The sequence below is a fragment of the Buteo buteo genome, chromosome 7, assembly GCF_964188355.1.
Source record: "Buteo buteo chromosome 7, bButBut1.hap1.1, whole genome shotgun sequence".
Classification (NCBI taxonomy): domain Eukaryota; kingdom Metazoa; phylum Chordata; class Aves; order Accipitriformes; family Accipitridae; genus Buteo; species Buteo buteo.
The window spans coordinates 35,195,850-35,222,552 of NC_134177.1; the positions used below are offsets into that span (position 1 = coordinate 35,195,850).

Here is a 26,703-nt window from a genome sequence, read left to right on the forward strand (position 1 = left end):
GCCTGCGCTGCCAGGGGCTGCCCCAGCCCCCCCACTGCCGGAGAGCAGCCAGGCTGCTTCAGATGCCAAACCTGCAGGATTTTCAGGCCTGGCTGAAATATTTTAACGTCATTTGGTGCAGGGGGAGGAGCCGTCTTAAATTGACTCAGATCTACAGCTCCCTGCCTGGTTGACAGCCTGGGCTGCCGCTACACATTTTTCCTCCAATTTCTTCAACGTGAGAGCTCCCTGCCCTACTTTTCTCAGCAAATAAAGCTCTGCATCCGTTTGCTTTTTGCTGCTACAAAACCTGGCAGCTTTGGGGCTGGAGTCTAACTAAAATGCTCATTTCAGGTGCTTTGCAAAGGTCCAATGCTCAGCTTCGGCAGCCTGGGAGCAATGAATCACTCGGGCGGCGTGGGCTGGGAGATGTGGTGCATGTGTGGGCGAGCGAGCAAGCAAGCTCGCAGGGAAGAGGCTCACCGAGCCAGCCCGATCGGAGGCACCAGGTTCTTGGAAGCACTTTGAGCTGCTGCAGGCAGAGGAGGTGCAGCTCCCTCTGAAAGACCACCGGCATTCAGCCCGTTTGCCTTGCTGTTCTGACTCTATTGTACTTGCATTGCAGTCACCACCGGTCTTAACTCTGTATGACCTGGAGCGATTGTGCTTCCTAGGAAGGGGCGAGGTCCCTGAGGGGTTTACAAGCCCCCTCACCTGCCCTGAGAGGCACAGTGACAATGCACACTACTCCCTGGGGACAATTTCCTAAGCAAAGGTCGCAGCCCTGGGTAGTGACCGTGTTACTGCAAGACTGCAGCTTCCCAGGAAGGGAGACATGAACCACACCATGCCTGCAGACCCACACCTGGAGCCCAGACAAACAAGCCCACCCTGCCTGGGGTCCTGCGCAGAGCCCTCGTCTCCTCCTCTGCACCGTGGGGCCAGGGGACAAGGTGGCCTGGAACTGGAGGAAGGGGTCCTGATGTGCCTCCAGCACTGGAGCAGCTCCAGCATGGCCATACCCATCCCTGGAGCCAGGGAAGGGGAACACAACCTGGGAAGCTAGTAGGGAGCGAAAGGCACTGTGAAATACAGTGGAAAATGGAGATGTGCCTCAGGTCTCCCTTGCTCAGGTCCATCCCCAGCAGCTTCACCCCAGCCCATCGCCAGGCTCCAGCCCTGCTCCACAAAGCCCTGCTGCCACCCCGTGGCACTGGAAGGGTGAGGCTTCCAGGGCTAGGCATGGCCAGTGCCGCTGATCATCATTCCCAACATCCTTCCAACCTGTCTGGAGCCAAAACCTCACTCCCCAGACCCATCTCCCTCCAGCAGGAGAAAGAGCCGCCTGTTTCATCCTCCTTGACCCCTTTCATTCTGAGCCTTGTCAGCTCTCATCAGCCTCACACGGCTGCCCAGACAGCACTGGCTGCAGCTTTCCTGGACTGTTCTGCAGGGGATGAATGCACCCTGGGGGGATCCCAGCTCACCCCTTGTCTCTCATGGCACAGCCGGTCCAAAATTGCCCTCCAGGGTCCAGAGGTCCATGGCCAAAATGTCTAAAGCTGAGCATCCTGTGGAGTCACGACCTTGGCTGCCGGGACAGTTGCACCTCTCTCCCACAGACCTGACCTACCGGGCATTTCCAAGGCACATCTCCTGCCCAGTCTCTGCAACCAAGCAAGCTTGGAGGATAACTGTCAGGTAACTCAAGTGCTTGGACGTTCACCACGGATGCGTGAAGATCACAGTCAACTCCCTCCTCTACCCGAGGACATGAACCTGCTGCTCCACCTTCCCAAGAGGAGGCTCTAACCCCCTGGCCAGGGGCTGAAGCACTCTCAGCAATTCCCACAAAAGGCGACCTGCACCTAGGGGGGTCTGCTGGAGCTCAGAGCCCACCACCAACTTGACTTGGTCCTGGTCTGCACCGAGCAAATACTCCTGACTTCAGCATCATGTCTGCAAGTCCCCAGGAGAAATGTGGTTTAAGACGTCTCGACTAACACCGCGGCACCCACACAGCCCCCCTGTGCTCACAGCAGTCTCCTCCAGCCACATATCTGCTCCAAAACCCCACAGAAAGCCATGCTCTGGCTGACCCGTAGCACTTGGGACTCTTTCAGGGCCAGCTCTACAAATCAGAGCAGGACAGAGCATGTTGCCTCTGTGCTCCTGACAGCGTCTCTCCCCAACAGCGATGCATTCCCTTCACTGCAGCCGCTTTCATCTCTGATCAAATGCAGTTTTCAGGCTGTATTGCTTTTCCACTATTTGTCTACAGAAAACAAAAATTGAGCTTTCCAGCTACAGGATTATCTCAGTAAAGAAAAGAAAATGCTCATTTCACAGAGCTACTGATCTAGGACTCTGCCCTTGGACAAGCCACCTTTGTGATTGGTGGCTGCTGCTGAACTGGAGCAAAACATGTTAGGCAAGACCCACCAGCTAAGGAGACCAAATCTCTCAGGAGCCTATGCAATGCAGACAGTACCCAGGCTGACACTCGAAACAGCCAGATCTCTACAAATACGAGGCTGGATGGGTGTTTCCACCCCTGCTCGTCCATCCCTCCCCTCCACAAGGCCCAGTGCTGCCTCCCAACCACACCAGCAACAGGCTGGTCTTGCTCTGCCTGCCCTGGAGGCCAGCAACAGCCAGTCGAAGGTCCTTCAAGCCTGCTTCCACGTCGCTTGTACAGGATCCTGCAGGCCCAGGGCACTGTGACCTCCAGATAACTACCTCCGCATGAAATACTTCACATCATCTTACCTATTCCATCCAGCCCTGAGCTGTAAGGCACAAATCGTTAGTCTGCTTGTTCCTACAGCGAAGGACACCCCAATTCAGCCAGCGCAGGATCTCCCTCTTGAGGCAGGAATGTGGTCCATGGCATAAGAAGTGATGGCAGTCCTAAGCTCCAAACAGTCTGGGGGGCAGGGGGCTGAGTGTGAAACCCCTCACCGCACCATCCGCGCCCTGCAGCGGGTGAAAATAGTGACTGAGCATACAGATGGACTCAACTCTGATCAGGCAGTACATTTTATTGAAATATTTACACAGCTATATCCCAGCTCTCCTCTTTTCCACATCAACTGTAAAAAAAGCTTGTGCACACCATTGAACACCATTTTCCCAGACCTACTCATGCCCTCCCCCTTGTCAAGGCTCAAAAAAATGTCTATGGTCTGTGTGGGCAGACCATGGTATGGCAGAGTCCAGAGGTATTGAGCGAGAAGAGCCGAGCCAGCAAGCTCCCTCCGAGTCCAGGCCCACTTTCCCACGTGCTAAAGCTAAAAGATTTCGGAGCAGTGCCCTGTGTGTCTGCTGCCTCTCCAAACGTAGCACTGGGGAATCCTCCAGGCAGCACGAAAGCCCCTTAGGTTTTTATAGCTGTGTCTCGGGACTTGTAAGCCACACCACGGCTCTTCAGCTCTCGGACAATCCCTGCAGCAAGGAGACAAAGACATTTCAGTATTCTTTAGGGATGAGGAGCCTTGAAAATATCTGGTTGCTCTGTCATGTAGCCTTCATTGCAGAGATCAAGAACCGGACAATCATCGTAATTTCTTCTAATAGAACTGTTAAGAGTGTTCCCTCTTCTAGCTTAAATGTCTAGACAGAGCTCCCAAACATCAACTCTTGTTTTGCCTTGGGAAAGAACCAGGTAGAGATTTTATTTACCTTATTTCCTACCTGAAAATGTTTGAATATTATGACTGTGCTGAACAGTCAAGCTCTTAAGGGTACAACTTCAATCTTTCAGTCATTTCTGTGACCTGCCTGCCATGTCCTACCTTCTCAGTAACCCCTTAAGAACAGTGACATCAGAGGAGCACCATGGGGTTCAGTGTGGCTCTCACCAGCGCCACGCACCAAGAGACAGCCAAATTACAGCTTGCAAGGCCCACGAGTGCAGCCTGCTGGTTACCATGCTCCCCAGTCTTCTCACTCCTCCCCGTGATGCGAGAATGGGCTGAGAGAGACCAAAGACAGCATCTCCCACCTGTACTCCCTCCGCCTGCTGCCCTGTGCTCCCTGCCTGCAGCTGCCATCGAGCTCATGCCATCACCTGCTGCACTCTGGTTATTTCAGATGTGCCGAAAGCTGTGCCAGCAGACCTTGGCTTCAAGCCTTGTGATGTTCCAGCTCCTTCCCACCACAGATGGAGAAGCTCAGGTCAGAAATAAGGAGCCTGGGATTCCAGACACAAGCACAGCTTTCACCCTGGGGATACGGGATGGCGGCACTCCTGGGAAGGCGCACAGGTTAGGAGTCTGCCCTGGGGCTATGTACAGGGCAGGGACTCTCAGCTAGACGGATGATGCAGTTTCTGCATTATGGAGGGTAAGGCCAACCCTCTACACCCTCCATTTATAACCGCACCAAACCCACCTTAATGTAAGCCCTCAGTGCAGTATGATGATGGAAAGGGGTATCTGCTCACCCAGATTGCCATAACAGCATCCCAACCTGCAAAACTCTTTTCTATGGACAAACCTTCATGTTTCCCTGCAGGTGAACAGTTTGAAATGCACCCACTTTCTGGAGTCACCCTTTAATCACAGTCTAACCCTCTGATAGCGGGCTTATTGTCACAGGTTTTAGTCAGCAACATCTTCAATATCAACTTCTGGCAGGCATAGTGCTGAATGTCTGCACGTAGAAAACCTGTCTGCAGAACCCTGAAACCACTCTCCCGTTCAGCATCTCCTTCAGCTGTCACCTTGCTAACTCCTTCACCCACAAGGTGTGTGCTCTGTTCAAAACACACAGTGTTCACTGAACCCCCAAATCCTGATTTCATCACACAGGTACAGCACAATGCACCTCCCAGTTTGTCACCTCGGAGATGGCTACAGCCCCAACATCTAATGTGCAGAATAATCCCTCAGCTGCCATCCATGCAGGAGCCTCCCCTTAACACGAGCTGACAGCGTTACCTTGGGGCAGGCGGCCAGTCACAGACACTGCGTAGACACCTGGCTTGAAGTTACCTGGGGGAAAGAAAACACTGTGTTACCCTGCACGGCATCAGCCGGGTGGGCAAGCATCCCTGCCAGCCTCTGCATGTGCAGATGCCCCCTCTTTGGGAGCAGAACCCCCCTCCGCAGCCTGAACAGCAACTCCCACTGCCCCAGAGAAGGGTTTGCTGGAGAAATGGGATCTCCGGCTCCCAAACCAGCTGGGAAAAAACCACTCACTGATTCGCTGCCACTTGGAGACCCAGCTGTCCTCGGGGCTCATCATTGCAATGATCCTGCGGGAGGGATGGGAGTGAGGTGATGTTTCCCGGCCAGGTGACATGGCAGTGCCACGTCTGCGTCCCCAGCACCCCGGGGGAGCGTGGCCGGTCCGGGCCCGGGCCCCACTCACCCGTCGAAGGAGGAGCTGGTGCAGTCGTAGACCATCTCCCGGTTGCCCTTCATCTGCAGGTAGGCATCGCAGTTGTCGCAGCCGTCGTACTCGAACTGGTCGATGGTCTGAGGGGGACAGAGGCGTCAGCGCGGGGCCGGGGGAGGAGGGTCGGGGCCCGGCCGGGACCGGGGCGGCCGCAGGGGCTGGCGGAGGGAGGGGAGAGCCGGACAGGGCCGGCGGGAGCCAGGGAGGCCTGCGCCGGGGGAAGGGAGGGGGAAGGCCCGTCCGGGCAGGGAAGCGCCCGGAGGCCGAGGGAGGCCCGAGCCGGGCGGTAGAGGGGCGGGGAGAAGGGCCTGCGCCGGGCGGGGGAAGGCCCGGGCCGGGGCAGGAAGGCCGGGACCGGGCGGGGAGCGGTCCCGGTGCCGGTCCCGGTCGCACCTTGACGAGGGAGCAGAGCAGGCAGGCGCGGAGGTGCCGCAGGTCCTTGGGGACGGTCTCCAGCGCCATCCCCCCGCCGCCACAGCCGCCGCCGCCGCCGCCGCCCGCGCTTCCGCCGCGCAGGCGCAGACCGGGGCCGGGCCGGGCCGGGCCTGGCGGCGGGGCAGGCGGCAGCGGCCGTGCGGGCTCCGCCCGCCGCTCCGCAGGCTCCGCGCCCGGCGGAGGGCGGCAGAGAAGCCGCTGAGGGGAGCGGGGGCCGGGCAGCAGCGCCCGGGCGGGACCCGGGGCTCCAGACACGGGCAGAGCCGGCCCAGCGCCCCGGCCGGAGCCTGCTGTCAGAGCGGGCCCGGGCCCGCCGGCGGGCCGCAGCCCCTCTCGCCGGGGCCGGGGCCGGGGCCGGGGCCGGGGCCGCCCTCCGAGCGACTTATTTCCGTGGCGTTGGACGGAGGCACAGCCCCGACGGCTCGGTACAAAGAACAAAACCAGGCGAGCAGACCGGGTACATGGATAAATATATTAGTAAATAAATATATTTCTGAGCACATCAGCATATCCACACATCTTTGTTTCTATCGGACATAAATACACAGTTTTGCATATATATAAAACGTATTCTTCCTTTTTTTTTGGGTCATAATTTATTCCCAAGCCCCAAGAGCCAGGACAGACTCAGCAAAAAGACAAAACAAAAACCAACAACAAAAAAAACAAACCTATATTCACATTTCAAAAGGATCTGAACATAAAAGGGAGAGCGGAGGCTCTGTGCAGGAAGGGGGGAGGTCCACCCAGCCCGGCCCAGGGTACCCATCTCGGTGGGGTGGGAGGTCCGGTCCCTGGGGAAGGGCTGGGGCTTTGGTTTCAGATGGAGGGAGTTTGGGATGCTCTGGCGTCCGTCGGTCTTCAGCCGGGACTTTGGACGCAACGAAGGAAAATGAGCTCCACTTCATTGTGGTGATGCTGAAGAAATTGGGTGATGGAGCCCAAGGGTACCGAGCACTCAAAAGCATCGCCCGGAAGCAAGAGGTACAGAACTGAGAGGAGCCATTCCCCATTTTCTCAGATATTGCTTCTTCCCTTCCAGGCAGCCAAGGATGGTAGTCCATCTACTGAAGAGGTTCTTAAAAACTACCTTCCTGGAGAGTTCCTCCCTCTCCTCCCACATGAGAACCCACCGAGGCAGACCTGCACGCTCTCATTCAGCTCAGCAAGCCCCAGGGAGGGGGCCCAGCAAGTAGGATGGCCATTTTCTAGATGAAAAGGAGCAGCAGCATAACATCTGGAAGGGAAACCACTTTAAAGCAGGCATTGCCCTGCGCAGCCTGGTAATACTGGAGTAGGGAGTGGAAAGGCTGCGTTAGTGCTGAGCACTTTCTCCAAGAAGCTTGGTGCTTGCCACAGATTCAGAGCCCTCCTTTTTTTTTAAGGATAAGGAGGGAAAGAGAAGAGGACTTTTAGACTGCAAACTAGATGCTCGTTCCTTTGAGGCAGTGAAATGCATCCCTGGAGGCTCTCAGCCTTCTTGACTCCTAAAGAAACCAGTGGGCGCACCTAGACTTCATGACCCTCCCCTCTGTAAAGTCATCGGAACCCTCCAGGATAGTCAAGGATGTAGGGAGCTGGTTGAGACAAGCCATGGACCACGTGCACGAGAAGTTGAACAGGGGGAATCTAGACCCACTCCTGGGTTTTCTTCCTCTAGTTTAAGACTGACTTCCCTGCAAGGGAGAAAACATCTGAGCTTGTGTCTTGCTTGCGAGCTTGCTCTGTAGGACAAGCAAGAAGAGCCCGGAAAGGTTAAAATACAGTTCTGCTGAGTTCTTTCATGAAAGAAATTCAGCTCTTTTCTAGACTGAAAGGTCCTGCAGAGGCTTGGTCACAGGACACAAGAAACGAACACTAACAAGGGAATAGTGTTTTGTTCAAAACAGTGCTATTGGCTGACTTTTCAAACCATCACTTGAATGTCAGTGACTGATTAGCAGCTGGGACAAAGATTCCTTTTTCAAAGATTAAGGGCAGCAAACCCCATAAAAAGCTTTCCTCACCAACGAAGGCAGAGGCAGAATTATCCTGAACTGGGACTACATAACCAGTGCACTCTCCTGAACCGGAGAAGAAGCTGCTGCTTCAAAGGAACACACAGAAAGCTTACTGAGCAGATGGGGGAAGTCTGTCCCTACACTGGGTTTCAAATTGTCAGGAGTTACCTTCAGCTCCAGTGTACTGTCCTCACCAATGCCGCATTAGCATTAACTCTGGAAACACTTGGTGCTGTATAAATGTGCACTTCATGTGGGAATCTGGCTAATTCTTTGGTCTGAAAGATCATTTAGGGCAATGAACTCGACAGTCTAAGTCCCTGCTGTATGAAAACTGTTTGGGTTCTGCTATGTTTTGAATTTGGCAGGTTTTATTTACTTGAATGTCCCCAAATTATATGATGTAGGAAATAAGAAGTAGTGACATTCAAAAAAAAAACCCACAAATGGGAAGGGGGGGAAAGTAATAAACCAAGAGCCTAGCAATTTCTCAAGTTTTCTCTCTCCATCATCAAAAAGGTAGAAAAGGCAGAAGGGTATTTTGAAAAATTCTTTTGCAGGATCGTTTCAGGCAACTCAGGAATATGAAGATAAGGCTGGGTGATGGATGGGGCTCTGCTCTGCATTTATTATGGATGCTTTTGCTGGGAATTTTTGCTGTGTCTTGGGGCAACAAGGGAGGAAGGAGAGAAGCAGGAGCCACGTGAACTCAAGGATTTTCCATGACTCCTGTGACTGGGGCATCTCAGGTTTGAAATATACCTAACAAATGAGTTGCTCTTAACAGGGCTGGCCATCAGACTTGTTCTGAGGGTAGGTGGAGGAGTTAGAGGATGAGTGAGAGACTTGTTCACATTGCCAGATGAGAGGGTGGATTCTTTGCAATAGAGTCTGACCCAGCTCCTTCCCTGCCATTGTCCCTGTGTCTTCACCTCTCCTGCTGCTGGCAGATTGCAGCAAATGGCCGAGGTGGCGTCAGCTGAGGGACAACAAAGTGATCAAAAGTGGTTAAAGCTGTTGGTTTCCAATGAAGTCAGAAGAAGCAACTTGCAGGGCAGACCTATGAGTGGTGAGATGGAGAATAGCTTGTTCCTGTGTCTGAAATAAGAGTGGAAAAGTTGAGTGAAGAAATCTGGCTTTTGACCTAAGTGAGGAAATGAAGTCAGGAGCTACCAGGCCACAGAAAGTCATTTCTGCAGCTTTTGGTCTCGAAGGCTTGTTTATTTTTGAAGTCTTTAGCAAAACCTTCTGTGGCATGAACATGCCAAAATAGCAGCTTGCACTCACTCCGCGAGCTCTCCAGCTGGTGAATCCCAAGGCCGCTCTCTGAGCAAGCCAGCCCACGCAGATAGATGCCACAGGACGAAGATGGGCTGCCTGTGCCTTCAAAGGAGAATGGGACCTGGAGAACACGGCTCTGTATTTGTGTGACCATTGCAACCTGGGACCATGCGAGGAGACCACAAGTGTCACATTGCTTATTTGCAGTCTGCATCTTGGCGTGGGCCATGCAGGTCAGGGCTGGTTATTACGCATTGCCTGTGCAAAGAGCAAGATGTGAGCTCCTCTACAGCTGGTGCGCTGAACATCTTTGTCCACTCCAGCTCTCTAGTAAGGAAACAGGCCAGTGTTTTATTAAACTGAGTGTTCATGGACATCCTGGACCTCCTCTTCAGATCCTGCATTCAAAGAAAAGGAAAAAGAAAAGTGTCAGCTGCAACTAGCTGAACAATCCCAGACTCTGCAGCTGCTGGGGCCTTGACCCTGCAATACAGAGAACAGATGCTGCAGGGAAAGCCACCAAGTTTCTCCCAGTATTTTGGAGGGACTTTTCTGGCCACCTCCCCAGTCAGTTTATTCCTATAAGTTAAAGCACAATAAAATGTAAAGATAAGATGTCAAGCTACCCTTCAAATATTTCAGAAGGTACAGGCTAAGGGCATGGTGCACCCCAGCATTCATATTGCTACTAGATGTTTGCTTTTGAGGCTTTTTGATGCTTGTTCTTTAAGGAAAATCTCTACAGCCATTTTTAAAATTATTAGCAACAGAAAATAACACCGATTCATACTCACACAGTGCCAAGGCAGAATCTCCCAGGGACAGGTGACAACAACAACAGAAACTCCAGACAACAAAAGCAGACTGCAAGTGATGTGTGCATGCAAGAAAGGGATGGCACGTGCGTTTCATGGTGTTCAAGAAGTTGCACAAATTGCTTCCGAGTCCCAAACAAGCCAAACCCAGTAAGTGGTGGTTGGCCATAAATGCCAATCCTTCATGCCCAGCCAGCAAAGACTGCGGCTCATGCTTTTCACCAACTCCTTCCGCCTGGTGAATTATTGACAGGCACATGCTGAGTAGTTTACTTTGAAACATTGAACATAAGGGCTGCCTAGAAATGGTGCACCCTGAGGTATTGCTTCAGATAGTCGCTTTCTAAGTGACTACGTGTTGATGTACACACCACAGTCCCTTTCCCAGATGTCTCTCAAGTCTGCCCAGAGCTCTCACACAGGGTCAGCATAGCCCAGTAAAGGCATACATGCATTATTTTTCACATTTCCCTTTTCCTGAATGTTCCTGAGATCAACAGGAAACAAATGCCTATATAGATACTCATAGAGAGCAATTCAAACAACTTTTCAAAACAGTCGCAGCAAATTCTTGTTTGTAATAAATCACCAGCTGTAGGAACAGGACCTCTGAAAATTAAATATATGGGAAGAAAACAAGCAAATGAGATTCTGCTTAGAAAACGTAGCTAATCAACATGGGAAAATTAATGTACAGACACAGTGTTATAGATATATGTGCAGGCATGGCCAAAGTACCAGAAGACAGCATTTGAATGTAGCTGGCATTTGTGATTTGTGTCACCGGTACGTTGAATAAGCCATTGCCAACTGCTTCTCATGTACACCAGCTTATGTGCAATGCAAAAGGGACTGTACAGCTTTGATCACTCTGTGATTAGTCAGATGCCCTGAGTCTCAAATAGCATTATTAAAATATTTTCTGAAAACCATGCCTGTGTGAGTGTCCCTTATTATACAAACAGAAAGGAAGGTTAAAAAAAGGTCTTGAATTGGGAGAGGTGGTAGAGCCTCAGCTGCTGAACTGGCCATTGAGACCCACACCGAGCAATGACCTGAAGGAGCATACCTTGGCGATACAACAGAAATCTTATTCTTTGGGTGTTAGGTTTTAACAGTGGTCTTTTTCTGCCCTCTAATCCCTCTCCCCCTCTCTAGCAAAGATCAAAGACATGACATGAAAGGGAATGGCTAAAAGGATGAGCAGGAGATGGAGGAGAGGGGGAGGATGCTGACAGCATGCTGCAGGAGGTGAGACTTCCCAGAGAGAGAAATCAAGAGATTTCATCAGCCTGTGCTGGGAGTAATCTGGCTGTTCTGGGACAAGATACATGCGTGCTGGGGTGGTTTAGGAAGCCATCTAGCTGTAATTCACTGCTAGTTGTCTGACTTCTCTTAAGAGGATCCATTCTGCATTGCCTGAGGATTGGTTCTTCAGTGAAACAACTCCCAGGTATAGTCTCCCAGGCAAGAGAGGCAGGGATGTATCTTTATACAAACCCCACCAAGAAAAGCTGGTGGAGGTGCTCAAGGAAGCGGCATAAACTCCAAGATCATGCAAGTACCTTTGGGATCATCTGCAGCACACTGGCAATGGCCGTGGGCAGTGTTATTCCTTGCGATGCCAGTGCATGGCACCGCCTGCACAACTGGAGTTTCTCCAGGGGCAGTGGACCAAGATTCAGCCTCACCTTGCAGCTGGGCAAGGTAAGCACACACACCTGGAGGGTGCTGCATCCCACAGGAGCACTGTCAGCTTCTGGAAACCCTGGTTTAGGGACTTCCTGAGCCAGAGAGTGTATTTGCATACCTGCATTTGATAGCTCTTGATCTAGGCTCTCAAACCCATTTTACTTCTGGCACCTACTTCCTCTGGGCAATGAGCACCAGTTTCATTACACACCATGTATTACCTTATTGGGTGTTTTAAAGCTTCTGGTTCCCATTTGATGCCACCACTTATTTTGTTATAAGCACCAGTGAGTCTCTCTTATCTGCCTTCTCCCCTGCTCTCCTGATTTCATATCCTCTCTTTCATATCCTCTGCTAATCATCTTTTTCCCACATGAAAGTCTCTATATTCTTTCTGTTTTCTCAGAAAAACCTCATTGTTGTGATTGTACCGATACCTTTCTGCACTTCTCCCAAGTCTGCTATATCTTTTTTTGGGGAAGTGGTGATCAGTGGTGGATGCTAGCTGAGAAAGCATCACAGACTTAGGCAGCTGCATCATGGCGCACTCTGCTTGTCCCACATTTGTTCCCAGCTAGCTCCTAGTAATAATTTGATTTTTACTTTGAAGCGGTTCTGCTCATGTGGGGCATTTTGTGCTACTTACATGGGATTTCATCCACCACTCTATTCCTGATAACACAGCAACAGGAGATCCTTCTGTAATGCTTTGTCACCAGTTTTAAAGCTGACAGTCCTGAAGGATTTTGTCTTCTATAAACTTTGCTATCTCCTCTCCTTGACCAGGATATTTATGAACTTGCTGAAAGGTGCAGACAGTTGCAGAATTTGACTTTCCTCCTTCTCCGAGTAACTTTCCTCCATTAAGACTGATCTGCACTTTGCCTCCTACTTTTTTTGGCGAGTTATTTACCTATGAGAGCACTTTCCCTTTTGTCCTTTGAGAGCTTCATTCCCCTAAAAGATCTGCAAGGCGTTATCTCTCTACAAAAGTTGTGTTGCCTCCTTCCCTGTTTTTCACATTTAGCCATGTGCCTACAAGTCAGACCCTGTATTTGAATTTTTAACAATTTGCTTGGCAGGAAAGTCAGGCTCATCATTCTCTTGCTTCAGCTATTTCAAGCTGATATTGCCCTCAGCTCTTCCTTCTGGCTCTGGGCATGGGTAACAGATTGCAGTCCACATTCGTGATTTAGCAGTTTTGTGCTTGAGCCCCTACACAATGCCCAGGCAAGTGATCTGTTGCCCTGGCAATTTGTTACTATCCACTTTATTGATGCATTTCAGAAATGCTCAAACTAGTGATTTATGAGGGATCATCTACCCCATGCCATGAACAAAGATGCGCCAAGGTGAGAACCTCCTCAAGCAGTTCCACACTGATCACTAATGCAGTAAATTCAGTTTGCTCTTCTGCTATGTGGTTACAGCCCTTGAACATCCTTCTTAGACCTCTGTTACTCCCTGGACCTGCAGAGCCTCTGGCAGCCTTCTTCCTTCCGATGGAGTTGGAAACGTTTGCATTAATAGTCTCTCTCTTTTTCACAAGTTGTTCATACAAATCTTTCCTGGCCTGCTTCACCGTGGCTCTGCACTTAGCTTTGCATCCAACTCTTTTCTGGTTTCTTTGTCTAGCCACACCTTCACTTTGGAAGATCGGCTTCTTGCTTCAAATTGCTCTCTCTGCTCTGCTGCTTGGCCAGCCCTTTTCTGGGGCTTTAAATGATCCCTGCGCCCAAAAGCATCTTATTCTTTTGACTGTTTCTTTTAGTATTATTTGAAGAAGATTCTCATGTATATGTAGACTCCTCTTTTGCAGCCTGTGCTAATGCAGTGTATTATAACCCTAATACCATACTCCTCCTACTTAGGTGCAATTGGGGATTTTTGTGTTACTTGTCATTGGACTTTACGCTCTCCTTAATGCATAGTGTCCCTCCCATGCCACCAGAAGAGACATACTTTTCTCCTCTCTGTAATTTCACCTGGGAATTACAGGATCCCACTGCTTGTTTTTTTTTTAAACTGGGTTTCCGAAAAGTTTATGTCAAAACTTTAATTTAAAGCTGGGCTTTCTAATTCATCCACTTCTTATATTTTCAGCCTTACAACATTTATCTAGAGGCATATATGCATTCCGTCTTGGTCTCCTTGTCTATTTTTTTGTGTCCTGCTTACATGGGACTGTCTATAGAGATTGTTCTTTGCTCTTTTTACTTGTTCTCTATTGATTTATGTCCAGTCCCTTTCTAAGATAAAGAATCAACGTGATTATAACTCAAAGGTTGTGTTGTGTCAACCAACATGTTTTCAGCTTGATGGCTTTTCTGCATGAGCTCCCACTCTCTTCAACTGTCGTCAGTTCCTAACAAAGTTAAATCTTTCCTTTCTGTGTATTTTCTCAATCTTACAATGAGATTCTGACTCTCTGGCTGGTCCTGAAAGCATCCACAGAAGCTACTGTAGTCAAACAGACATAGAGTCACGCTGCTTTCGGACACATTGGTCCTTCCAGCTACTGGTAAACAGAGGTAAGAGGGAATGAAGACTGTGAGCTTGGCAAAGCACACTGGCTCTGGATGGGTGTCAGAGAGCCTTCCCCCATCATGCCATCAGGAGGTAGGCACAGATCTGGGCAGCTGGGACCATCTACAAAGAGACAGAGGCATCACAGAACGGACCCTTGCAATGCCCTGGACACTGCAGCACCCAGTGCCCCACATTAGGTGCACAGACTCCTGCTCTGGTGGCTTGGGGAGTGCTCCCAGTTTCATTTTGAAATGGGAGCTCAAAGCAACTCGTGAGCAGCCTGCCCTCATGCCAGGAGGGCTCGCTCCATGTGGAGGTCCCCTGCTGTGACCCTGGGAGGACTGTGTCCTGGCAATATCACTTCCCACCACCTCCACCTCAGGGGACATCAGCACTCAGAGCTACCTGCAAACCAGAGAGACAGCTCTGCACTGCTGCCTCCTTATCTCCCGAAACAGCAGCATCCCCCCGGGCCCTTTGAAGAACCTTCCATACCACCTATCTGCAGTGTCAGGCACCTCTGCACCTGGGAAAAAAATATCTGTTCCTGGGAGCCCAGAGCACCATGCCCCATCCAGCCTCTCCTCCTTCCCTGCTGCCTCCTCGGCCATGCTCCACCACCAGCAGCCTGGGTGTGGTGTAGGGCTGGATAGACGAGCATGTGGAGGAAGTTATTATCTCTGTGGCACAATGGGCATGGTGAGTCACGAGTTTAAAGCCAGCATTTTAACAGAAATTAGGCAGCTAGATCTGTATTTGGTACCTAAATCAAAACGATTTGCCCAAGGACCTTCAGTGAGTCAGTGCCAGGGTGAGGAAGGGAGCCAGGCTCTGCTCGGAGCCAGCACCTGCCCGTGCTGACTCGCAGGCTGCTGTATTCAGAGAAGCCTGAGAGAGCAAGACCTGGGAGCTAAACTCAGTTAGGTTCTTTCAAACAGCCTTGTCTCAAATGCATTTTCCCTCTCTCAGCGAGAGATGTACAGCAGTTAGGCAAAGGGCCAAACTTTAATTATGTCTGATTTCCAAGACACTAAAAAGCAACTCCCACACAACAGAGGCAGGTGAGAAATGAGAGATGTGCAAATCCATAAACTCATTTAGTTTGTTCTCCTACTACCACCGGCCACGCACGCTTCCTTGTTGATTCCGGTTAGCTGGGGCTGGCTAAAACAACTAGAGCCCAATAAGCCTTAATGATAACAACTCTGCGAGTAAGACATCCAGCCTGATGTAAGGACACACTGCCCCTTCCTTTGGGAGATATTCCAGCTGCTAGAGATGTTTAGTTAAAAATAGCCACCTTATTTGTACGATTTTAGGATGAGACTGCAGGGTTTGGTGCACTCATTAACAGACTCGCTAATCATTCAGGCCATCATCTCCAGACAGGTGAGCTCTGAAACGCATCTGTTGTCAGTGGTCCTCTAGGAAAGCTCACTGTGAAGACACCAGGTCTACTGGCGGCCAGAGTACCTTCAGCAAACCACCCTTATTCACCTGCTTGCTGCAAGAAGAGGCAAACCCCAGACTTACCCTGACTACCCTGCTGAGACGGGCAGTGAAGGTGAAGATTCAGACTGTGTCTGGGGTTGCCCGTCCCTGAGAAATCAGCAGGAACCGTGCAGTTTCCCTCCCGTCCTGACAACCCCTCCTCCTGCTTTTTCAGCTCTGCGTCGGACTGCAGCACTAAACACTTCCAGAGCGGCCGAGAGCCCGAGCCGCAGGGCAGGGGAGCGCTTGGGATCAGAGGCTGGACTTCGGGCGAGCAGCGGTAGCCAGCGGGATGGCCGTGAGGAATGTGAGCATCGCAGGCTTTGGGCAAGGCTGAGTCCTCGGGCAGGAGAGCAGGGTTGGGCTCCAGGGGACACTTTCTTTTCCTTCGGTGATGACGGCTCTGTAAGCTGTGTCTCGGGGGCAGCGGGACAGGGGATGTGCCAGCTGCTCCCGATTGTCTGGTGGCATCTACACTGAAGTCCAACCTGTTTGGGGAAGCGGAGGGGGCATGAGGGGACTCCCAGCCTGGCTGGGTACAGGCTGGCTGTCCTGCCGGAGCTGCCTCCTGCAGCACAGCGCCGCTTTCCAGAGGCTGCTGACAGTGATGGTTTTTCTCGGCCCTCTTTTGTGTCCGAGAACCGTGGAAGCCGACTTTGGCCCCAGAGTACCGGGATTTGCGCTGCCCAGGCCCCTGCCCAGCACGCCCAGGTGGACACTCCATGTCTCTTCTGTAGTGATGGTGCTGGTGGTGGTGGTAGTGGACGTGGCTGAGCACCTGGGCCTTGGCCGGAGCAGCACCTCCAGGCACCATCAGGTCCACGGACCTGGGCCGCGTCTCCCTCGGCGGCGGCGGCGGCTGCTCCTGGCCGTTGTCTGTGGTGGGTCCCTCCGAGCTGCAGTACACGAAGGGGTCGTAGTCGCTGCTGAGGGAGCTGCGGAACGTGGAGCAGCTGCCGTGGATGCCCTGCAGACTGACGTCCGTGCAGTTCAACACGGAGTCACTGGAGGAACCGTGGCAGGGCCCCGAGCTGGAGTCACTGCCTGGCCCGTCTGCCAGATACCCGCTGTGGTCCGTGAGATAGCTCTCCCCAGAGCCGCTGCTGTTGTGCTGGTGGCCATGGCTGACCCCCCGGCGCAGGGCGGGTACACGGGGCTGCTTGTGCACCAGGGCTGCCTTGAGCCCCACGCAGGGGGGCTGGGGCTGGAGGGAACAAGTCCTGTGGGGTGGCAGCATCTGCCCGCACGCCGAGGGGTTGGGGTGCTGCTGGCCCAGCACGCCCGGGGCCAGGGGAGGCGGGTGGCCGCAGGCAAGCAGGGAGGTGGCTGGCCTGTAAGGCATGTAGTGGATGGTGCCAAAATCCAGCTGGGAGAGCTCCGGAGAGTGGAAGAAGGGGTTGCCATGGGCTGGCTCCGGGGGAAAGCTCCTGAGGTTCCTCTGAGGATACGCGTGTGGGAGGTGGTAAAGGGCATGTCCGGGGTGCTGGCGGAAAAGGTGGAGTCGCCGTCCAGGCTCCATGTCCTGAGGGGCCAGCCTGGAGCCAGCGGCTGTGCCCTGGTCCACCGAGTCTCTGGCTATGGAGAGAGAAGGGAGCATCCAGCATACGTCCCACAGCCCAGCTGCAGTAGTCCCACCACTGGCGAGCCTCCCCGGCACTGCCACTACAGTCCCACGTCCCATCCGTGCCCTGCAACTCACTGCCACCACCAAACCGTCTTGATGGTCCTGCACACTCAGCACCCTCCCTGCTGCCCTGACCCTCAGATCCCACCTCCCTTCCCCACAGCTCCCAGGACTGGAGACCCCTCCTCTTGCTGCTGGTCACTGCCCAAGCCCAGCACCTCGCTGTACACTGCGGGGGCTCACACACACGGGGACCCCTCTCCATGCACACAGTGCCCTGTACACCCACGTGCACGGAGACGCACGCTCCTGCTGATGCACCAATGTATGCATTGCCCAAGGGTAGATGGACCTCCTGGGTACGACCCCTGCACCCAAGCCCATCCCTGGCCGGGAAATGCTGTGTCTGAGCCCTACCAAGAATATTGAACATGCAAAGCGGACACGTGTGGTGCTGCTGCAGCCAGGGGTCAACACACTCCCGGTGAAACTCATGGGAGCACGAGATGATCCGCAGTTCCTAGAGAGAGGTGGAGAGAAGAGGAGGAGCATGAGCAAGGAGGAGCATGAGCAAGAAGAACCATTCCCAAGACCTGGATGGGTCCTTCTTGATGGAAGCAAGCCTTGTAGGATGAAAAGATGTCTAACGGCGAGCTATCTGCAGCCCAGCTTTGCGTGGAGGAGGCTGCGCAGCAGCCTGGCAGCTCCGATTTTGCTTGCTGCATCCAGCTCTGGGGTGTGAAGGTCCAGAGAGGTGCTAGTCCTCCCAAATAGGAGGGTTTCAGGCTGAGTGCTTTGGAGAAGCAAACCCCACTTTTGACCCGTTATTTCAACATGGACGTATTATGGGTATTTTTACCCTACTGCAACAGCTGGAGACCCATCTTCAGGGAATCTCAATCTGCAGGCAAGTGACTTCAGCAGGGGCAGGGCTTTTTTGGCCAAGGGGCAGGCAGACCTCCATCAATGCTGGTCCTTTCCCAGCCCTCAGGAGTTGATGAAGGAAACATCCCAAGGGCCTCCCATCCCTGCCAGACCGCTCAGCTCCCACTGCAGCTCTAATCTGACTGTGGCCAGGAAGGTCAGAGCCGTGGCTAACCAGCAGCCATGCCCGCAGCCTACCTGGCCCTCGCTGAACTCCTCCAGGCAAATTGCACAGACCGGGGCCGAGCTGCAGCTGCTGGCCGAGTCCCATCGCGACGTCTGCCGGCACCTTGCCTGGTACCTGCGCGTGGCCAGCTGCCCAATGGCCTGCATGGTCTGCTGCTGCAAGGAGTCCTGCCAGGGAGAAAGGAAGCTTTAAGGAGAGGCTCAGCCTTACATTGCCATACTTCTCGCCGCCCTTCCATTTTCAGAATGGGATTATCAGGAATTTGGGGGCGGTACGTATTTGCAGAAGTGACTTTTTGTCTAACCTGACTTAGCCAGAGTCGGCTTTGTCACCAGCAGGAGACATCTGGCACTGGCCATTCAAAATCACTCAGCAGTGCTGGATTTTTGAGCCCCAAAGGCTTGTCTTTCTATAGGACAAATGGTGTACTCTCAAATCTGGAAATACATCTGACACTGGAAAGATGATTATTTAATTTGTTAGCTTCTATCAAAAATACTAAATCTTCTACTCTCTACCAATAAAGACAATACTGTTGAAATCAAGAGCTTGTGGCCCAGCTCTGCAGCTTTGGGTGCTGGGACAAGCTCCAAAAGGTGCTGGGACTGCAGGCTGCAGTGCTGGTGGCGTGGCAGGAGGAGAGCAAGGCCACCACACGAGGCACACTGCCAGCCCATCTCAAGATCACTCCACTTGTCCCTGGGCTGCTCCTGCCTCATGGGGCCATATCTTCAGTTCATAGAGAGGCACACTTCCCTTCCCAAACTGTGTCTGGTCCTGCCCTTCATGTGTTTCTGTTTGCTCAGACACATCTGCTCCGTGAGATTCCTACCTGAGTCCTGTTCAGCTGGCACTTTGTGCGGACAACAAAAATCAAAATGATGACGACCACAGTGCTGACCACCGTGAGAAGAATCCACACGTCATAGTCTGGCTGTTGGATGAAACAGGAAAGAAATTACTCTCGCGTGGCAGGGGTGGGAATTAAAGGCTAGGCAGGGGAATCCTGATCTCTTCCTGACCATCAGCTTTTGAATGCATGATCCTTGGCCAAGCTCTACCTCCTTTCTCTTTACAGGTAAAAGAAAAAGGATTCAGTCTTTTCTGCACATCCCAGCAGGAACGGAATTTCTGTCTTGCAGCATCTCAGCTCCCTAGAGGCCATGGTCTAAGGTAGCACAAGATGACAAAATCAAGGCTTTCTCTCACCTGAAGAGACAGGGAATCCCCTCACCTCACTTATGACATTTAAGCAAAAGAAACTAAATAAGCTGAAAGCGCTTTTGAGCCTTTATTTGCAGCACGTCATCTGAATGCTGCAGACAGGCAGCTCCTGCAAAGAGAGCTGTGATCTCCATCCCTGGGGAGGAAAGCTCAGCATCTTTGGGAAGGTCCTGTTCCATGGCACGGCAGCTTGGGAGGGAGGATACAGAAGGCAGGGGGAATGGTGTGTCTCTCACCCAAGCTGGTGGCTCCTTGACCTCTATCTTCACGTGGGCCTCTCTGTTCTTGTTCACAACACCCATGAGAAGCTCAGCATCATGGCCCCTGATCAGAACCACAGGCTGACTCAGACCTCTGGGCTTTCTCAGCTGTAAAGAAGCAAACACAGTGAGAGATGGTCCAGAATAGCCTGAAACAAGGACTATCCTACCCCCCCCCAGGAACATCTGGTTCCTCCAAATGCTTCTTGCACACACTTTAGAGACTGGCTGCTCTCCCAAACTTGCACTATCCCTCTATGATGAAATCAGATGGAAGCTCCTCCTCTTTTACCAACTTCTCAGCATGTCTTTCTTCATTCCCTTCCATGGTGCCTCCTCATGCACAACTGGACACTGCTCAGTGTCTCTTGTGCTCCTCTTTCAAGCCCCTATGCAAAAGTTCTTGGTCTCTCCTCTTCCGCATGGTGACTGCCAACAACACTGCCGAGTGCTGCCTTCACTACAGAGATGCTTCCTCTTCTTTTCCTGTGAGACCCATCAGTGTTCCCCCTCCTCCTTCCGTGATCTGCAGGACATTCTGCTTGTTTCTGATCATACCAGCAGTTTTCCACCACGGTCCTGGCAGCCTGGCACAGGCTGGCTCGGCAAGTGTCCGAGTCTGCCCTCTCCTCCAGACTGACCCGAACCAGGGTGGCCATCTGACCCACTAACCACTTCCCATACCCTTACTGAGCAACCTCAGCATCACCCCACGGGCCTGCACTCGCTGCGGCATTTCTCTGGCGTCAGAAATTAAGTTATAAGTGCATGAAGGAACCATGAGGGATGGATCCAGTGAGCAGGAGTCAGCCCAGAGTTTTGATAAGCTCAGGCACCAGCTCCCCTATCTGTCCTCTTATCTAATGCTGGATGCTTTTCATTATCTCTTGATTATTTCGATGAGGAACCTATTCCTTTCCAGAGATGACAGCAGTGTTGGTGGAAGGGACCTCTGGAGGTTTCTAAACCAATGTTAAACTTGCAGCAGGAATATCACCAACAGCATAGCAGGGTGGCCGTGACTTTTGCTTGAAAACTCAAGAAATCATCTTTCCCCTAAGGTACACCAGGCTGTCTGGACTAGATGAGACTGGGTAATCTGTCACTTCCTAAGAGGAAGCATCCAGGTCCTGGCAGAAAAGCTCCATTGACCAGACAATGTCCTTTAAGAGCAGCAAGGTGCTGTTCACAAGCTGCTGGCCTGCTTGTGCTATGTGGAGATCTGGACGTGCCACGGAGCGAGCAAAAGAGAAAAGCACTGTCTGTGTGCATGGATGAGCTGGGTAAGAGCCAACGTTCAAAGCCAGCCTGCAGTTATCCTTCTGGGACCTCCCACTGCGTGGTGTTGGTGGCTGGTGGGTCCTGACCTGGGCATGTTTTGGGATGGACAGGGGCACTGGGGTGTAGCAGATAATATCAACGGGGTTTGTACCTGATCAGCAGCACTTTCATCATCGGTAATGTCAAAAAGGATTGCACGGGCTCCACGCTCCCCCGCCAGCTTTGCCTGTCCAAAAGAACGGAAGCTTCAGTGGACGTTTTGTATTGTACATCTGTATTAACATCTACCATTTGGATACATATCTGTCTCCCTGGCTCTTCACAGAAGAAAGAAGCACCTGCTGCTTAGGTTGAGAAAATAGCTTACACCTTGGTTTCTGTACTTGTGTTGAGCTGCAGTTCCTGCTCTTGCTAGAGCTCTGCGGTTCATGGACAGTTTCTCCCTCTAGTTGTGGAGGGAAATTAGTTGGTGGGCTTGCAGTCACAGCAACCCATAAACCTAAACACCAAATTCCCCAGCTGTCTGTGCCATGTGCCCCGTTGCTTCAGAGCTGGATTTGCTGGGGAGGGATCTGCAGCCCCATTAGCCCTGCTGACTGCTACACAACCCTCCTGTCCCAGGACAGCAAAAACCTCCGCAGGTCTCCACTTCCCACCATGGGTGCACCAGCCGTGGGCTGTCTATGGGCCTGACTCCCATACACATTGCTCTCCCTGGTCCCCGTACCCCACATTCATCAGGGAGAAACTCAGGCGATGCCTGGGCTGCAGGTCTGGTCTAGGATTAGGAGTGAGATGGCTTTTCAGAGCCCACCAGTTGCTGTGGTCTGAGGAGAACAGCTTTGAGACCCACCCAAGTGAGTATACATACCACCCTGGTGAGGTCAAAGCACACTGCCTGGAGTACCTTGCGGGGTCACCCACGTCCTCCCACCAAGCCCTTCAAGCCTTCCAGGCAGGCAGAGGCAACCTCTTGTGAAAGTGAGACAGGAACGTGAACAAAGCGCAGGGCTGGGCTGCTGTTACTCATGTGGAGCCCTTTGATCTGTGCGTCCCCGAGCGCCTGTGCAAACAGGGAGCTGCCGGAGTTGCTGCAGCAGTTTACCCACTCTATTGCCAAACCCCAGCTCGGGGGCCAGAGGTCAGTGCCGCCACTTCCCAGCTGCAGTATCAAACGCGGGGTGCCGGCTGAGCCAAGGGAAGGGGCATTCCTGGCGCAGCAAGCAGCGGCGGAGCAGGTTCAGCTCTATGCCTCGCTTGCAGGTGCTGGTCACCGCCACGCACCTCGCTGGGGAGAAGCAGGGTGCCAGAGGTGGGGGCCTGGGTCTGGGGACAGGGATGAGGATGTGAATGGAGGTGCAGATGGTTGGGAAAACCAGGGAAGCAGGGCTGACGGCTCTGAGTTGCTGATAGGATTTGACACTCTCGGGTTTGGTATACCGGATGGGGAAGCTGGAAAAGTGGGATCAGAGGCTCGGGGCAGGGAACAGAGACTGGGGTCCTGCCTGGGATCAAAGAAGCCTCAGTGTTTGCCAGAACCGAAGAAGAAACAGGACTTTCAGGTAGCGACTTCCACCCATTGAAGCCAGTCAAGCTTTGATGAACAATGAACAGCTCTACAAAGATTTTATCCTGCTAAAGACACCAACGATGGGGAAATGAACAACTGACGCTGGACAAGTGACTCTTCCCAACATCTTTCTGATTCCTGTCGCAAAGGACGCAACTTTAGTTCAAGCTATTCACAACCTGCTTGCTGCAATCATTTTCTGAGTGCTTGCTGTCTTTGTGTCAGGTCTCTTCAGCCACATGGTACAGCTGACCTCCCTCTTTGAGCACTGAAACACTTTTGGTGCAAATATGTATTTACAGGATAATTTAGGAGGTTTCAGCAGTCTGTCAACCAGTCTTACAATCAATGGTTCACTCAGAGAAAAAAATACGCCAAAAAAACGACAAATGATGCATCAGAAAGAAAAATAAATCACTTTTTGATTTGATTCCAGAGGTATTTTCCTTGCCTCCCTCTCCCCTTGCAGACCAAACACCTTCCCTACTGGTTTTAGCTTTGGATGCTGAAGCAGTGCTAGAATTTAAGAGAGGAGAAGCAGAAAAGTGCATCAGGTGGCTGGTGGAGTTATCCTCGTGCTGGGCCTGACAGGGTTGTCTGTGTGCACTGCTTGGCTGGGTGACAGCTAAAGCAGAGGTTATGATAACACTTTGCACATGGCTATTTTTATCATCATTGATACAGCACTGCAATTCAACATGCAAAGCTCTACCACAAGAAACACATGCCAGGAAAACAAGGCTCCTGCTCCAGCGAGCACCAGCCACATCCCACAGCTACACCCCTGCTCTTGAGGGGAAGTGTTGTCCAGGGATTTTGAGTAAGAGATCTGTATGATGTTGGAGGGAAGGAGCTTGGCAGAGCCCTCAGGAAGATGGAGAAGCAGCCAGACAGCAATTGCAGGGGGATGGAGAAACCAAAGTACAAGGCAGGGTCGAGGGATGTGGCCAGCTTAAGGAGCATCTGCCTGTATTTCATGGCTAAACTAGTCCTATTCAGGGGGAAGAAGAGCTGTGAGCCTCCCTGGGTGAGATCTTGGAGCAGGACTACCTTCAGGCAGGATGGTGACCGGTCATGTTCAGCTGGATCTCAAAATCCAGTGTTGGGCTCAGCTCTGGTAACAAAGCAATGATGACTAAAGGCCAATGAACTGTCACTCTATCAAGTCATGAGCACTGCAATGAACTGAGGGGTTTATTTGCTTTGGAGGGGTTAGTGCTCCTGGAGAAATGATCAAGGCTAGTGAGGATGACCACAGTGCAGCAATGCACCATGTCTTGTCCTCCCTGTGCAGACCTTCCTCAGCTGATCCCTGGACTCAATAACACACTGGTACTTCCAGTACTGTGATCAGAGACTCAAAGATTAAGGACAAAACTAGCAAACCATTTTTTAAACCTTTTAGGTACTTAAGTGGAAGATGAGTCTTTGAGGCTGCTCCTTCCTCCTGTTCAACATCCTCCACAGTAGCTGCACTGACCAAACCAGCCATTGCTGCCTCCACCCCCAGCATCCCCCCCGTAAGATGCAGCAGCCTGGGACCACTATAATGTGATGGTCATGTCTGGGTGGACACTGGAGTGCTGGAGTACCCAGCTGTGCTCCCTAAGGCACCTGCAGAGCCTTTGCTCTCATGTCTGTCACAAGCTGCACTGGGTTTGCTTTTTATCCCACCATCCTCTTGCATCATTAGCACTCACAGGTGGGGCCAGGCCATTTTCCAGATGTGGGTTAACTCATAGCAGATCAATAACTCCAGCACACACAGTGCTGGCTTATGCTAACAGCTGGCATCAGCTCCAGAGCAGCAGCAAACCAAACTTAAGCTTCCACCCTGGCCCAGAAAGGGATAGGCATTGCTGCCTGGCTGCCCACGCAGCTGGCGGGAAGCAGCCCCAAGGTGGCAAATCCTTCACAGCATCACATCCCTTTCCTTGCTTTTGTTGCCACAGCCTCTGCGAAAAAAACCTGCTGTGCAGGAACAAGCACTTGGTACAAGTTTTACCTGCCCTCTTCAGCCAAGCTGCAGGGAGGACAGAAAAGGACCCTGTCCCCATCCCCAGCATGTCACTACCAGCAGAAAGCAGACAACAGGGGTAGCATCACCTGAATGCAATCCAGATAAAGCCAAGAGCTAAACAAGAAGTTCTTGATTTTGTACAGTGCTTGTGGAAAATAACACAACATTTCGTACAGAGACAATAAAAGGACCCAGTGAATCACTGAAGAAAAAGCTAAAGTTGCATGGATAAGGCTAACATTATCAGAGACACAAAGATTTTAAGGCTTAAAATGACCCTCATTCCTACCTGACTTCCTTATTACCAGAGAATTGTACCAGTGACCTCAGCTTTTGACGCAGTAACTGCTGTGTCACTAAGGTACCTCTTTCACAGGAGACCTGATCTGAAGACCTCTGAGATGTCCCAACCCTTGGTAGGGTAGATAGTGGCCCATGCTGTTAACGAGTCATGTCCCACCACTAGTTTGTCTGGTTTGTGTCTGTCTGAATTGCTCAGCGCTGATTCTTCATGTGCCTCATCCAGTGAAGTATTACAGTATTATTTGTGAGGACAGCCACAGAAGATGTTTTCTGTGTCCATGTTTTCCCACAGGACAGAGGACACGGAGAAACAAAAATCCTCCCAACAGGCCAGCAAGCAATGGGAGGCTGCAAAACAGGAGGGGCACGAGGCTGCCCAGCAGTAAAGCCTATGGGATGCTGGCGTAAGGTCTGAGCATCCCAGAGCAGTCAGGTTAGGGAAAATCCACACCTTTTAGAAAGCCAGGCAGTCCAGAAGATAAGGAGGGGTGGGTATTCAGGATGGCTGGCACAGCATCTCTCCCAAAGGACGCCTTCTCCCAAGGACCCTGGTCTGTCCTTGTCCTTTTCTCCACCTTCCAACAGCTCTTTCCAACCCTGCTGCCTCCCCCCACTCTTACTCCTTCCTGCACCACGGGTTTCACTTCCCAGGTTGGTGCCACTGGGGGCATTTTTGCACCTACCTTGTTAGCCAGCGATAGGCAGGGGTTGGGATCCCGATCCGGCTGTTCAAGCTTGACGATGGTGATGAATCCCGATTCGGTGTGTTCATCCTCACTGGTGTTGCACAGGGACAATGGGTGGGACTGCAGGACAAAAGCAAAGGCAAACTCAGATCTTGGGGCTCAGCACTGCAAAGGATGACTCAAGCCCACCACAAACTCTGTGCTGTAAGGCCCTGCTCAGAGGGCGTAGGACACCCCGGCGGTGGGCATTACCACCAGTGCTACATCCCATGGCCTTGTCTGAGAGTCAGTGAGGCTCTGAATGCCACAAAAAGCAAGGCACTGTCAAAGTTTCAGTCCACCAGGAAAATGTCCCAGAGAAAGGCGGAGTTCCTATCCCAGACTGCATTCAGGTCTGGCTTTGTCTAAGTCACAGATATTCAAAGCCAGAGCAGCCCATGAGACCACAGCCCTTGACTTCTGGGATGGAGCATCCCACCAGCACAGGTCCCGGTGCTGCAAGGACTGCCGGCATCCTCGGGCCACAGGACTCTCTGCCAGCTTGCTCCCTGCCAGCGCTCTGGGCAAGACGAAGCAACCACAACAAAAACTTCTGGTGCCCTCAAAGATTCAGCACTTCTTGTTTCTCAGCCACCAAACCCAACAACTTTATGATAAATTTGCAGAGGAGAAGCCAAAAGGAGTGAAAAAACTGAAAGCAGGTAGAGAAGTACCAGGAATGAGAAAGGAGAAGAAAAGATCCCAAGAACCACATCCCCAGTGAGTCCTGGAAAAACATTCCTCAGCTTGAGCCAAACCACTGGCAGCGGGGAGCTGAGACAGGATGGGGTCGAGGCACCGGGTCTGGGTACACACCTCTACAGAAGGGGATACAGCGTGCCCCAGCATGTTACAGCTGTGGGGCTGTGGGGCTCGCTCCCGTCAGTGGCACTTGGTTTGGGTTTCGGTGGCCAAGTCCACTGGAGGTGAGGCTGTCCTGCCACCAGGGCAGTCCCTTCTGCC

At 52.1% G+C, this 26,703-nt stretch overlaps 2 protein-coding genes across 2 annotated transcripts in view; both read right to left on the reverse strand.

The window, feature by feature from the left end:
- Nucleotides 1–3,000: 3,000 nt before the first annotated feature.
- Nucleotides 3,001–5,934, reverse strand: SUPT4H1 (SPT4 homolog, DSIF elongation factor subunit). The gene is made up of 5 exons (XM_075032392.1): nucleotides 5,773–5,934; nucleotides 5,353–5,459; nucleotides 5,181–5,236; nucleotides 4,920–4,973; nucleotides 3,001–3,423 (listed from the first exon to the last, which is right to left on the reverse strand). Exons 1-5 carry the CDS (start codon nucleotides 5,839–5,841, stop codon nucleotides 3,356–3,358), a joined length of 354 nt encoding a protein of 117 aa, XP_074888493.1. The 5' UTR covers nucleotides 5,842–5,934; the 3' UTR covers nucleotides 3,001–3,355.
- A 3,515-nt stretch (nucleotides 5,935–9,449) lies between these two features.
- Nucleotides 9,450–26,703, reverse strand: part of RNF43 (ring finger protein 43) — a 58,348-nt gene continuing 41,094 nt past the window's right edge. The window contains exons 2-9 of the mRNA XM_075033322.1: nucleotides 25,699–25,821; nucleotides 21,274–21,348; nucleotides 19,818–19,949; nucleotides 19,190–19,291; nucleotides 18,369–18,524; nucleotides 17,664–17,766; nucleotides 15,665–17,197; nucleotides 9,450–9,493 (exon numbers count right to left, since the gene is read on the reverse strand). Coding sequence (XP_074889423.1) covers nucleotides 9,450–9,493; nucleotides 15,665–17,197; nucleotides 17,664–17,766; nucleotides 18,369–18,524; nucleotides 19,190–19,291; nucleotides 19,818–19,949; nucleotides 21,274–21,348; nucleotides 25,699–25,821 — 2,268 coding nt within the window. The remainder of the gene's footprint in view (nucleotides 9,494–15,664; nucleotides 17,198–17,663; nucleotides 17,767–18,368; nucleotides 18,525–19,189; nucleotides 19,292–19,817; nucleotides 19,950–21,273; nucleotides 21,349–25,698; nucleotides 25,822–26,703) is intronic.

Bases quoted from the DNA above. Each gene is read 5' to 3' on its own strand.
- SUPT4H1 (XM_075032392.1), bottom strand. From the start codon at position 5,841: ATGGCGCTGGAGACCGTCCCCAAGGACCTGCGGCACCTCCGCGCCTGC. The intron at 4,974-5,180 runs GTGAGTGGTTTT...TCTTTCCCCCAG, and splicing joins CTCCAAGTGGCAGCGAATCA to GTAACTTCAAGCCAGGTGTC. The intron at 3,424-4,919 runs GTAACGCTGTCA...TCCTTGCTGCAG, and splicing joins GACTGGCCGCCTGCCCCAAG to GGATTGTCCGAGAGCTGAAG.